This window comes from Rhinolophus ferrumequinum, chromosome 15 (assembly GCF_004115265.2).
Source record: "Rhinolophus ferrumequinum isolate MPI-CBG mRhiFer1 chromosome 15, mRhiFer1_v1.p, whole genome shotgun sequence".
Lineage (NCBI taxonomy): Eukaryota > Metazoa > Chordata > Mammalia > Chiroptera > Rhinolophidae > Rhinolophus > Rhinolophus ferrumequinum.
In genome coordinates, this window is record NC_046298.1 from 38,202,371 (window position 1) to 38,214,483 (window position 12,113).

General features: G+C 55.6%; 2 protein-coding genes across 2 annotated transcripts; one reads left to right on the forward strand and one right to left on the reverse strand.

The window, feature by feature from the left end:
* Positions 1–373: 373 nt before the first annotated feature.
* On the reverse strand, positions 374–8,779 carry SARS2 (seryl-tRNA synthetase 2, mitochondrial). The gene is made up of 16 exons (XM_033127983.1): positions 8,480–8,779; positions 7,331–7,426; positions 5,809–5,838; positions 5,069–5,209; positions 4,932–4,986; positions 4,299–4,362; positions 3,956–4,061; positions 3,200–3,247; positions 2,854–2,962; positions 2,496–2,541; positions 2,325–2,412; positions 2,131–2,240; positions 1,292–1,385; positions 1,106–1,198; positions 934–999; positions 374–844 (listed from the first exon to the last, which is right to left on the reverse strand). The coding sequence occupies exons 1-16, from the start codon at positions 8,744–8,746 to the stop codon at positions 701–703; spliced, it is 1,557 nt and encodes a 518-aa protein (XP_032983874.1). The 5' UTR covers positions 8,747–8,779; the 3' UTR covers positions 374–700.
* A 2,251-nt stretch (positions 8,780–11,030) lies between these two features.
* On the forward strand, positions 11,031–11,618 carry MRPS12 (mitochondrial ribosomal protein S12; the record flags this gene model as incomplete). The annotated part of the gene is made up of 1 exon (XM_033129245.1): positions 11,031–11,618. A coding segment is annotated over one exon (432 nt), but the record flags the coding sequence as incomplete, so codon positions are not given.
* Between the last annotated feature and the right edge of the window lie 495 nt (positions 11,619–12,113).

Genomic DNA, 12,113 nt, shown 5'->3' on the forward strand with positions numbered 1-12,113 from the left:
CCTGAGAGCTGGGAAAATGGCTGTGCGTACTGAGATGGGCACACCCAGGACAAGAGCAAGTGTGAGCTTCACTGAGTTTGTGCTGCCTACTGGCCCCCGCCCCTACCTGGAGCTGGGGACGAAGGGGTGAGGATGAAACGGGTCAGCACGAGGTGCCACTGTCTCACAGGGGAGAGGCCTTGACATCCTCTCAGTTCCCGCAGTGACATCCCCTCAGTTCCCGCAAGCTACCCTCCATGAGCTCTGGGGGCTGCTGGACACGTGCAGCCACGGTCCCTCTGCTGATTTCGTACCTCTGAGCAACTGCCCATTCCCCCTCCCCCGCAAGGAGCCAGCCAGGGCCATCTCCCATGCTCACGGAGCCACAAAGGCCTTTGTTCTGACCATTTATTGGGAATTCCTGGTAAGCACTGAGGGAGGGAGGAAGGAAGGAGACACGGAGGCCCTCCCTAGAGCCTTCAAGTCCCCAGATGTCCTGCTTCCCAGTGCAGCTTGGGACCCCCAGTGACAACAGGGTCACTGACTGATTCTGGGGAAAGAAGGAAGGACAGGTGGACCCTGGAGTCCAGAGGCCCAGGCGTGGGGCTGACATGAGGAATGCGGATGTCCGGACAGGCTTAGGACAACAGGCCCCAGGGGTCCAGGGTTCCCTAAGCTCCAGGAAGCAGTGACAACCCTGGTGATCAAGGAGGACGAGTCATCAGCTTGAGGCAGTCTGGCCGGGGAGCCTGGGCTTCCGGGGCTGGTTGGGGCCGATGTACTGGAGAGGCACGTGGGTGGGGGCCGTGATCCGATCAGTGCCGAGGTAGGGCTGCAGGGCAGGGGGCACGAGGACCGAGCCGTCCTGGGGACAGAGCAGGCCTCAGGACGCTGCTGCTGCTGCGCCAGCCCTCCACCCTATGCCTCTGTGGGGTGCTCCTTTGACCCCCTCACCTTTTGCTGATTGCTCTCCAGGAGGGCGATGAGGAGGCGGGGGACAGCACAGGCTGTGGCGTTCACCTGAGAGAGAGGCACGCTCAGACCGAGGCCCAGGCCTGGCTGGCCCTGAGGAGGGGCTGAGGCGTGCGGGTCTAGGCGAGTGGAGGCACGGTGCGCGGGTGCTCACCGTGTGGGCAAACTGCAGCTCCCCGGCCTCCGTCTGGAACATGATGTGCAGGCGACGGCTCTGGAAGTCCGTGCAGTTGGAAGCACTAGTGACCTGGGTGAGGGGACGGGGTGGGCTGAGAGGACCACCGTGGGGAGCGCTGTCACCCTCTTTCCTCCCTGCGTCTCCACTGGGGCAGGGGCTCACCTCACCAAAGCGGCCACGGCCTGGCATCCAGGCCTCAATGTCAAACTTCCGGTAGGCAGGGAGGCCCAGTTCCTGGGTGGGCATGTCCAGGACCCTGCAGCCACGGTGAAGGACAAGGTGAAGGTCAGCGGGTGACAGGAGGAGGAGGGAGTAACAATGGAGATGGTGGAAGAGAAGGTAGTCAAAAACGTGGGCAATGGAAGTAAAAAAGGAGATGGTGGCAAAGGGACACCTCCTCGAGGCAGGGCGTGGTGATGGAGCTGGTACAGGAGGAGGAGGCAGAGAAGGAGTTGATGGGAGACGAGGCAGGGGAGGAGAAAAGGAATGTGGCCGCATTTCCACCATGGCCATTCCCACCGTCTATAATAATGGCACACCCAGATTTTTGTAATGGGTCACCCAGAAAAAAGTCCACCTTTCTCAGCACCTTTTGCAAGCTACGTGTGACTGACTGTGAGAGAGGAAGTAGGCTTGCAACATCTGGGTCACCCCTTAAAAGAAAGGGGTCTGGCCTCCCGCCCTTCCCACGGGGTGGTGAGAAGTCATCTTGGATCACGTGGATGAGGTGGCTCCCTAGGGACGGGGGGGGGGCAACAGAAGGGAAGGGGCCTGTGTCTTGACCCTGGAGGGCCCCGTGCTGCTTCTGCTGTGGTTACAACCCCAAAATCCTTTACAAGATCTGAGATTGACAGGCAGACAGATAGCCTACATGTAATCCTAATATAGGGAAAAGGGGGCAGGGAGAGAAGTGGGGAGGATTTGCAAAATGGGGGGGCACCTAGCCAGCTCCCACCTCTTCTCCCACCCTCACCCTCCACCTCAGCCTCCCTGCTCCGCACCGGAAGTGCAAGCCCAGCTCTGTCAAGATCTCCATCTGAAGGGACAGGAACTCCTCCAGCAGCTGTGAGCTCTGCTCCAGGCCAGGGCCTGTCACTCCAAACATCTCTACCTGGCACAGGGCAGGAGGCACAGGAGTCAGGAGGCCCTGGGCTGTTGGGGTGACTCCCCCGCCCAAAGTCCCAGCTATGCCAACCTTGGTGAAGTGGTGCACTCGATACAGCCCCCACGGCTCCTTCCCTGTGTCTGTTTCTGCCCGGTAGCAGGTACTGGAACAAACCATCCTGGGGGAGCAGGGGAGGTGGGGTCAGGAAGGGCAGAGGGAATGTCACAGGTGGGAACAAGGTTTACAGGAACTGGGCATCACCTGATTGGCAGGTCCCTGAAGGCCACAGAGTGGTCCATGAAGTAGCCTGGGAGGAGAAGGAGACAGGATGAGTCAACCAGGGCTACCCTCCATCATAGGAACCCTTTGTGAGAATTAGACAAGGTATCCCCTCTGGCAGACACAACCTCATGTCAGAGCATTTGGCGGGATCCTCACTGTACTATTGTGCAGTAAACAACCTGCACAACTGTACACGTTGGCCCTGGGGTTGCTGAGATACCCTGAGCAGGCAGCTGCCACCCTCCAGGATGTTCCTGGTTGTCCCCCTACAATCCCCTCCTGTTCTGAGGACACTGGAGGTATCCTGAGCCCCCTTTTTCCCCAGGCCGGTGCTCACCTGCAAGGCCCACCTCTGCTGTCCCGGCCAGGTTGAGGTCTTCAAAGCGGGAGGGGTCGATGTTGTAAATTTGTGATGGGTTGGCATTTGGTGTCATCCCACAGCCTTCCTGGAAAGGAGGCCAAGCCACAGGTCAGGGGACAGGTAACCTTGGCCACCTCCATTTTGCAGTCACAACCCCTGCTCCTTCCCTGGAAGCATCTGGAATCACCCTGGCCTCCCTGTTATGGCCTGACCCCCGCCCCCATGGCTATTTCCTCAGGAAAGACAGGCTGGTCTCCCTGCTTAGGGCCCTCAGAAAGGGGCCTGACACACCGCTGGGGATGGGGGCAGCGTCTTCACTTACAAACACAGCTCCTCGGAGAAGGTCTGGCACCGTCATGGGGGTGAAGCCCTGTGAGGGGAAGGGGAAGGAGTGAGGACCACAGCCAGGACCCCCACCAGACCCCAAACTCAGGCCTGAAGAAGGGTCATTGCAGGGTCAGCCCATGGCACCCCCTTATCACTCCAAAATCCCTTCCACTACAAAGGAAATCGAGGAAGGTCTGAGCAGTAGGCTTTGAGCTGGCCCCCGGCCCTGGTGTCTGTCACTGGGGCCTTCTTCTGGGGCTTCATGGTTTCCTCACTCAGATCGTATCCCACAGGGCAGCCGGAAGTGTAGTTCGCTAGCAGAGATCTGGCCATGTCCCTCCCCTGTTTAAAGCCTCCCGTGGCTTCCCAGGAAATATCCCTTGGGAAACGTCCAAGTCCCTCACCATGGCCAACGCCCCATTGGCCAACGCCGCATTAAGCCCTGCGTGTTTCCCCAACATTCCCTTTACACTGCAGGCAGGCAGGGAGGAGCAGTGGTGGCAAGTGTAGGCTCTAGCCTTCAGACTATTTACTCCACCTTCCACACCTCACTTTCTCCGTCTCTAAAGTGGAGATAACACTAGCATCCATTTTATAAAGTTGACATACGAATTAATGTGTCAATCACATACGTAAAGCTCTGAAAACAGTGACTGGAACAGAGGTCACACCTCCTCCTCTCTTCCTTGAGCCTTCTGAGCTCAGCTTCAATGCCACCCTATCCAGGCAGCCCTCCCATCCTGGCTCATACCCGGTGGATGAGCTTGTTGAGTGTGAAGTTGACCAGGCCGTGCTGCAGGAGGGCCCCAGGCCCGCGCAGGTAATAGGAGCGGTGGCCAGACACATGGGACAGGCGCCTGGGAGACAGATGGACAGACAGGTGGGGGCATGTGGACCAGGGCCAGTGGGGGAAGAGAGGGACTCAAGCACCCCGGGGTAGAGGCCCAGCTGCCAGGCGGGGGACGACATCAAACATTCATGCCGGGCGTGGTCCTGACAGTTCCACATGCCGTGCTGAGCCGGGGGAGGCAGAGCCGGCAGCCAGCTGCTGGGGCGAGGGGGGCTGGACAGGAGGGGCTGGGAGGGGGGCTCACTTCTGACGGATGATGTCGAGTGTCTCGGCAATTTCCAGGTGGCCCCGGGGTTGGAAAGAAAAAGCTGGATGTGGATGACAAGCAAAGGGGTAAGAGGGGGAGAGAAAAAGGATTAGACAATGGAAAGGAGAGGCAGTAAGGCAGAGAAAGAAAAGAGAAAAGGAGAGAGAGGAAGACAGAGGGAGGGAAAAGGGACTGAGGGAGAGGAGAAAGAGAAGAGAAAAAGAGACACACAGAGAGAAAGAAAGAGAAAGAGATGGGAAGGCAGAGGCAGAAAAGGAGAGGGAGAGACAGGGAAAGAAAAGGGAACACTAAAGAGAAGAGAGAAAGAATCAGATAGGAAGATACAGATAGCTGTGGAGAAAAAGCCCATGAGAGACTGGCTAAAGCAAGGGGGTCAAAGAGAGAGAGACAGACATATACACACAGAGGAGATGGGGTGAGAAGGACCGATGAGGTGAGGGGAAAGAACAGAAACTAAGAACTGCCCCGCAGAGACAGCCAGAGGCCAGCTGAGGCAGGCAGATGGAGCCACCTCCCACAGCACCTGGGGTTCGACAGGTACCAGCATAGTCCCAGACCTCTGGAGACCCTGCCCCCAGCGAGGGGTCCCAGGGCGTGAGTGTAGCCCACCTGGCTTGTCTCCAACCACGTGGAGCACTCGGGCCTGGCTCTCGTCACCAACAGGCTGCAGGGAGACAGCAGGCGTCACCAGGGAGGTGGCACTAGGCAGGCCCCTGGCCTATCCCACTGCTCGGCATGGCACTTACCACATCTGGGTGGGTCCGGTTGGGCAGCCTCAGTGCCCACAGGTAGAACTGCTCCTCGAGCTGGGTCTCCTTGGGGTACAGGAGCATGAGCCGCTTCCGGATCTCCCGGCCCTGTGCCCGTAGACTCTGATACTGGGGGTTCTGGGGGCAGAACAAGCAGGGTCAGCCCAGGACAGATTGTGTGTGGGGGTTCCTCAACCAACCTGACCTGGTCTTGCTGGCAGAACCTCTGCGGTAGACATCTGTTGCCTCTTCTTTGGCTCAACATCCTGAATTTCCCTTCAGGAACCCCCGCTTACACACGGCATGTCCATGGGGACATGACCCAGGCCTGGATTACTGGAACGTGCCATTGCCTTGGTCAGTGATTGATCAAAGACAGGCACACGACCCCAGCCGAACTCATGAGAATCAGCCCCAGAACCGTGGCTAGAGCTACCAGGGAAGTGGTCCTCTTTGCACCTGACTCTGCCTCCCATCCCCCACGGGAGAAAGCTAGTCTGGAAATAAAAGGGAAGCAGAGCCCAATATGGAACCAGGGCCTAGATCCAGCTGGACCTGACGATTTTGAGTTTCATGAATCCGTAGAGCCTGGTTTTTTTTTTCTCCTTAATCCTGTCTGAGCTGTCAGATACAATGGAGGAATCGTGACTGTCACTGTCACAATGGAGGAATCGTGACTGCTACAGTATCTGCTGCCCACCCCACACTGGGGACAGGACATCGGCTCCCTGTTGTACCTGCTGCACTTGACTGTTGTCCTGGTTCACCTGGTAGAAAAGAGACAGACAGGGTGATTAGGCTGATGAAGTTGGGGGTGGGAAGGAGGGAAAAAAAGAGGGTAAAAGGTCAAATGGCCAGGGGGTGTGAATTCCTTGCTCTGCCAGTGCCTGGCTGGGTCCCTCCTCGACTGTGCCTGTTTCTGTCCGTAAAGCTGGAAGGAGGCAAAGATAACATAATAATCCCACCTGCAGCCCCGTTTTGCACGTTGCCTCCTGCCTGGCTCTGTGCACAGGGCTGTCACACGATCCTATTTCTTCATAAGCCCACTCCATGAGGTGGGCATCAGTGTGATTCCTGTTTCACAGATGAGAAAAGTGAAGCTTGGAAAGGCAGTCAGGGAGAGCGTATTTGGATGTCTGCAACCAAGGCCTTTGATAGGCGGAGCTTTCTACAACCCTGAGCAATAGAGGGAATTTGACAAACCTGGCTCTGAATGCTGGGTGCTGAACAGCTGTGTGCCTTTGGGCAAATCTCTTCCCCTCTCTGAGCCTCAGTATCCCCATCTGTGACATGAGATGATACCGGGGTCTCCCCAGCAGGCTGTTGCATAGCTTCCTTGAGAAGAGGCACTTGCACTCACTGAACATGAACTGAGATCAATTGTGTTGATTTTGCGCTGCCCGGGCCTGGCACACACCTGGTCCCTGGGAGACGTAATCAGTATTGTGAGAGGCCTTTGAGGTGTAGAACAGCCCCAATGCCTGGATGCAAATCTTGCCTTTCCCATTTCCTGGCTGTGAGAGTCGGGTACGTTTTAATCTCGAGGCCTTGATTTCCTCAGCTGTAGAATTGGTTTTGCTGTCCTGGTCTCACAGAGTTGTTGTAAGGATTGAGAATAAGGGAAGCACCTAGAACAGTGCCTGGCACACTGTGACTGCTATACGTATAAATGTCTGTTGTTATTTTTATGATTATTTTTTAGCCCTTTGTGGCAGATGCTGTTGGTTGTCTAACCCAAGCTCACTTGCCCTTCTTCCTCCTTTCCCATAGACCCTTGACTCAGTTTGCCCTTCTGGGAAGCCTGTAGTTCAGGGAATGCGGGCCTAGCCCAGGCTGCCTCTTGCTGCTGACTGGGGCGTCTGGGCCCATGAGACATGAGGGGACTCTGCTGGATGCTTCAGGGAAGTCTCCCTGCTCTTGGCATGGGCACTCAACCCAAAGAAGTCTCGTTTTCTGCCTTTGGCAGAGTCATGCAAAGAGACGCCATGCTACGGCAGCTATCTTGGAACTGTGAGAGGGGAAGCTGAGGTCAAATCTCCACAGTGAAGTTGCGGGTGGAGAGAGAGGGAAAGAACCTGGGTTGGGGGTGCTGGGGGAGGCACTACTTCATCAACCCCAGGGACACTTGGCCCTGGATGGCTTGCTATGTGAGGTAATGGATGTCCGCATCCTTCAAGTTCCTTAAATTGGGTTTCCCATTAAAAGCAGCCAGAGCCATCCTGCTGCCGCTCCCCACCCACCTAGGACCCCCATGCTCACCAGCAGGGCCCGCACTGCCTCAGCCACAGCCCCCTTCTCTTCCTCCAGGCTCCGTATCTGCTCCCGCAGCTGCCTCAGCTCCTGCCAGGTCGCGATCTGGGGGTGGACACAGCAGGGAAAGATGTAAAGTGGCTACTGTCCTCTGCCCCTTCGGACTGGAGACTTCCCGCACAGGCCACCTGGACCAGCCATGCGGTAAGAGAGAGCCCTCACTGTCCCCCAGTAGCCACTCTTCTCCCCTTCCCCTCAGTACTAGGACTCCCTGAAGTTTCTTTCTCAGTCCCTTGGACTGGATGATAGACCCTGAGGAGAGCTGAACAGGACAACATCCTAAGGGACGCAGAGCATGAAGATGCAAGAACCTGGGTGCTGAGGGACATGGAGCTGAGGCCCCCGCCAGCACGTACCTCTGGACTCCCATGTGACAGCGAAACAGCCACTATCCCAGGGACTGCCACAGCAGCTAACCCTGCACTCTCCAACAAGAGACCGGCACCCGGCTCTCATTTCTTGGGCACAACTACTGCCGTGGAGGCCCTCTGTGAGCTCAGATCCCTGGGCAACCCTCCTTGTCCTCTCTGGTTGCAGTTTCCCTTTGACAAAACGGTACAGACACTGTCCTACCGCCCCAAGGCGGGAAACCCGAAGGGACCCAGTGCCTGGCTGGGTCCCTCCTCGACTGTGCCTCAGTTTCTCTGTCAGTAAAGCTGGAAGGAAGCTACTTCTCACTCTCCAAAGGCAAGAGCCACCTCCATCCCCTCACCCTGTCTAATTCACATCCCTGTCCCCAATTTTCCTTTGGATTTGGCCTTAGGATAAGACTGGGATGAGGTCAAAGCGCAGAGAACATTGGCACAAAATTCCCAGCGCAAAGTACTCAGCACGCTTTACTGAATAGGCGCATAATTGGGTGTCTAGATAGTTGAGCCTTAGCACTCCGTAGTAACTGGCACACCCGTGGGGGCCAAGCACAAAACACGCTGGCTACACTTCGGAAGGAACTAGAATTCCCGCAATAAGTCCGCCCCCAGCAGGAGACTATGTTGACAGCCTACTTCGTCCGTAAAGCGGGCAGCCAATAGGTAAAGCACACAGCCAACAGAGAAAGCGCTTCGGCCTCACGGCGCTGGCCCGCGCAAGCGCACTCACGATCGCTGGCAGGTCGTCTGGCCGCAGCTCCCCCTTGCGGATCTCTAGGGTGCGCGCGGCCTCTTCCGGGCATGCGCACAGCAGCTCCATGTCCAGCTGAGGGAGCGTGCTGTAGCCCTCGCGCGCGTGCTCGTACAGGAGGTTCCGGTCTCGTCTCTCCGTAGCGAAACTTCTCCTTGGGCTCTGGTTGCAGACGCAGCTACCGCGGGGCCGGAGCCCCCGGCAGGCCACCAAGGGCCACAAACGCCGCACTATGGACGCAGCCATCTTGGACAGGGGACAAGGAGCCACGCACCCTTCGTCCCGCCCACTCCGCGTTTAGACCAATTGCAAAGCAGGACGAGCCATTCAGACCCTGAGAGGGGAGAGCACCTCCCGTATCTCAAGAACCAGTTCAATGACAAAAGTTGACCGAGATTGACTCTGTCATAGCCCAATGGCGTCTGTGCCCCGCCCTTTTGATGTACGCGAGTGGCAGAACCAGCCAATCCCTGCCAAGCTTAGCCCCGGAAGTGGTTATTAGCTGGATTCAGCGTGTCTGCAGACCCTGGTGGGGTCGGTGAGGTAGATGGAGTTCTGGGGTCATCCAAACCTCCCTCACCCTCTCCTCAGTTTCTCCTTTTCTCCATTGTACGGGAGGGGGCGGTTGGGGCCCCGAGACCCTACTCAGAGCGAGGCATCAGATGAAATTCCTTAGATTTAACCTGAAGGCCCCGAGAGCGAGAAAGGAGAGTTTGGATCTTTGCCCTACTACGGCCACTTTTCTCTCCTTTCTGAGTCCCCTTGTCCCCTAACACAGGGACGCTGCAGGCGGCAGGATGTTCTGGTCTGGCCTTCTCCGTGGCCTGAACACGTCCCTAAGTTATGGTAAGTGAGGGGCTCGGAGTTCATAGACGAAGCTGGATAAGGTTATCTCTTCTGAGACTTGTGTGCCTCTGCTGCAGTCCCAGGGGAATCGGTTTTAAATCAGGGATGCATACACGATGGGTTTTGGCTGCAAAAGCAAGATGTGAGAAGTAGTTGCATTGAGGGCTATCATCTGTCAGGTGAGTACCAGAAGTTTGAGTCAATTATTTATTTCTTCAGCAAATACTGTGCTTACTAAATACATCCGGTAGGTGAGACATCCATGCAAGGCGTTTAAGTCATTCATTCAGCTGATTATTTTTCAAGAGTCTTCTATGTGTCAGGTAGTGTAAGGGACGCTTTATTTATGAACTTATTTCTTTAATGTTAAATGCTTCTCATGGGCCATGCCCTTTGTCAGGTATTTCATTCACTTATTCACGCTGCAAAACTTTATTAAGCACCTTCTGTTTGCCTCTCACCAAGGATCACCAGGCTGGGCAAGGCAGGCCTGTACCCTGCCTGGGGAATCTGGGTAGCTTGAGTGAGATGTGATTATGGGAGACAGCGAGAGGCGGAGTCTTGCTCAAGGGCACACCACTAGGAAGAGACTTCTAGAAATGTCTCATTCCCTTTGAGGATTCTGTAATTTGAGACATAAGGACACTGTGCAAATGAACAGTAAGGCCAGGATCTGCCCTGGATTGGAGGGGAGTGTGAAGTGTGGTGTGAAAAGTCATCTGTGCTAGTGATAGAGAGAAAGGGTGGACCTCAAAGCCCTGGACTAGGAGCTGCAAAAGGTCGCGGCTCAGTCACCACTGTGTCTCCATTACTGGGGGCCAAGACACAGTAGGTGCTCAATGAATGTTTGTTGACGTGAATCCAGTTATCTTTGAATCTTCTTATATTCTACATCCTATCCCTGAGCAAATCCTGTGGTTCTGCCTTGGAAATATATTCCCCCCACCTGCCTTTTCTCTTACTATAGTGCAGCCACACTGGTCTCCTTTCTGTTCGTCTGTCTAGGGACACCGGCTGTAGGAGGGTGAGCAAGGAGGTGAGTGGGAAGATGAAGTTAGGGAAGTAACGGGGGGCAAATCTTGTGGGACAGAACTTTGGCTCTTATCCTAAGTAAGATGGTGCCACAGAAGGGCTCTGAGCGGGGAGGGATGTGATCTGACCCAGGTACCCAAAGGGTCCCTCTGGCTGTGGGTTGGAGCAGACAGTGGGAGTAGGGAGACCTGGGAGGAAAAAGACACAGAAGAAGAGAGTGGACAGACTAAAGTGGGTGCGTGGAGGAGGGAGAAAGGGTCCATTTGAAAGTTCAGCTGACAGGATCTACTTATGGGAGTGGAGGTGGGTGTGACAGGAGGAGGCGCAGTGATACCTCCCTGGAGTATCCCATAGGGTCGCTGTGGGGATGACATGATTTAGTGTAGGTATGATGCATAGAATAGTATGCGACACAGCGCGAGCCTGTTTGCTTTTATTATTCTGTTTAAACAGCATTAAAATTAACATTTTCCTTGCAGAATAAAATGAGTTAATTTGTGTAAAATGCTTAAAATAGAACCTGACATATGGTTGTTCGATAGATGTTAGTTGTTATTACTATTGTCTGTGAGTACCCCTAGATACAAACAAACATATCCTTGTAAATACAATGCTTGGAACCATGCCTAGAACACCAGAATTGAGTCTCTAATACTGTTACCTGTTTGATGGGATAATAACTCCCCTCCACCCTCCCGGTTGTATCTCTCCAGGCCTGTCCCTGGCCCCCCAGCTCTGGGCCACCCGCCCCATGGCCACCCTGAACCAGATGCACCGCCGGGGGCTTCCGAAGCGGCCGCCTCCAACCCTGGGTCCCACGGCAGGCCGGCCACAGCTAAAGGGCGTGGTTCTGCGCACGTTCATCCGCAAACCCAAGAAGCCCAACTCAGCCAACCGCAAGTGCTGCCGTGTGCGGCTCAGCACAGGCCGCGAGGCCGTCTGCTTTATCCCCGGAGAGGGCCACAGCCTGCAGGAGCACCATATTGTGCTTGTGCAGGGCGGCCGCACCCAGGACCTGCCCGGCGTCAAGCTCAAGGTTGTGCGTGGCAAGTACGACTGTGGCCATGTGCAGAAGAAGAAGTGATCTTCAGGGGCACAGCGTGCTGGGGGTTCACATGGAACAAGGACCTTCCACTCTGGGTTCCTGCAGTATCCTTGGGAAGCTAGGCCAGCTCTAGAAGTTGCTGGTCCTGGTTCAAATCCTGGTTCCGCCTCTTCCATCAGGACCACCAATAGCCCAATAGGGGTCCTGGGTGTGAATTAGACCACCAATAGGGGTCCTGGGTGTGAATTAGAAAAAGGCACCCCTCTGCCAATACCCTTAGCGTGCGCGTATAGCGTGTTGGTGCAAGCGGCCTCTTCTGCTGGGACAATCCACTGTACCGCCATCTCATGGGAAGGGGTTGTAATAAACATACAGACCCTGTGGTTGTGATGTGTACACCTTGCCTGGTATTCACCCTCTGTGTGGTTTTGGAAGCTGACATCCCCTCTGGGCCTCTCCATTTCCTCCTTCATTCACAGCATCCCCTTTGTTGGATTTGGTGACGATTAGATTAGACAGTCTCTGCAAAGCACATGCGGGTAGCTCCTCTTCTAAGCTTTGGAGTCGGGTGGCAGCACTAAAACCCAGTTCCCCTTCCTGTCGGCCAGGGGCCCTGGACAAGGAAAGCGCCACCCTTCTGCTTCCTCCTGAAAAATGGCAGTATTTATAATGGTGACGAAGGGGCTTTGA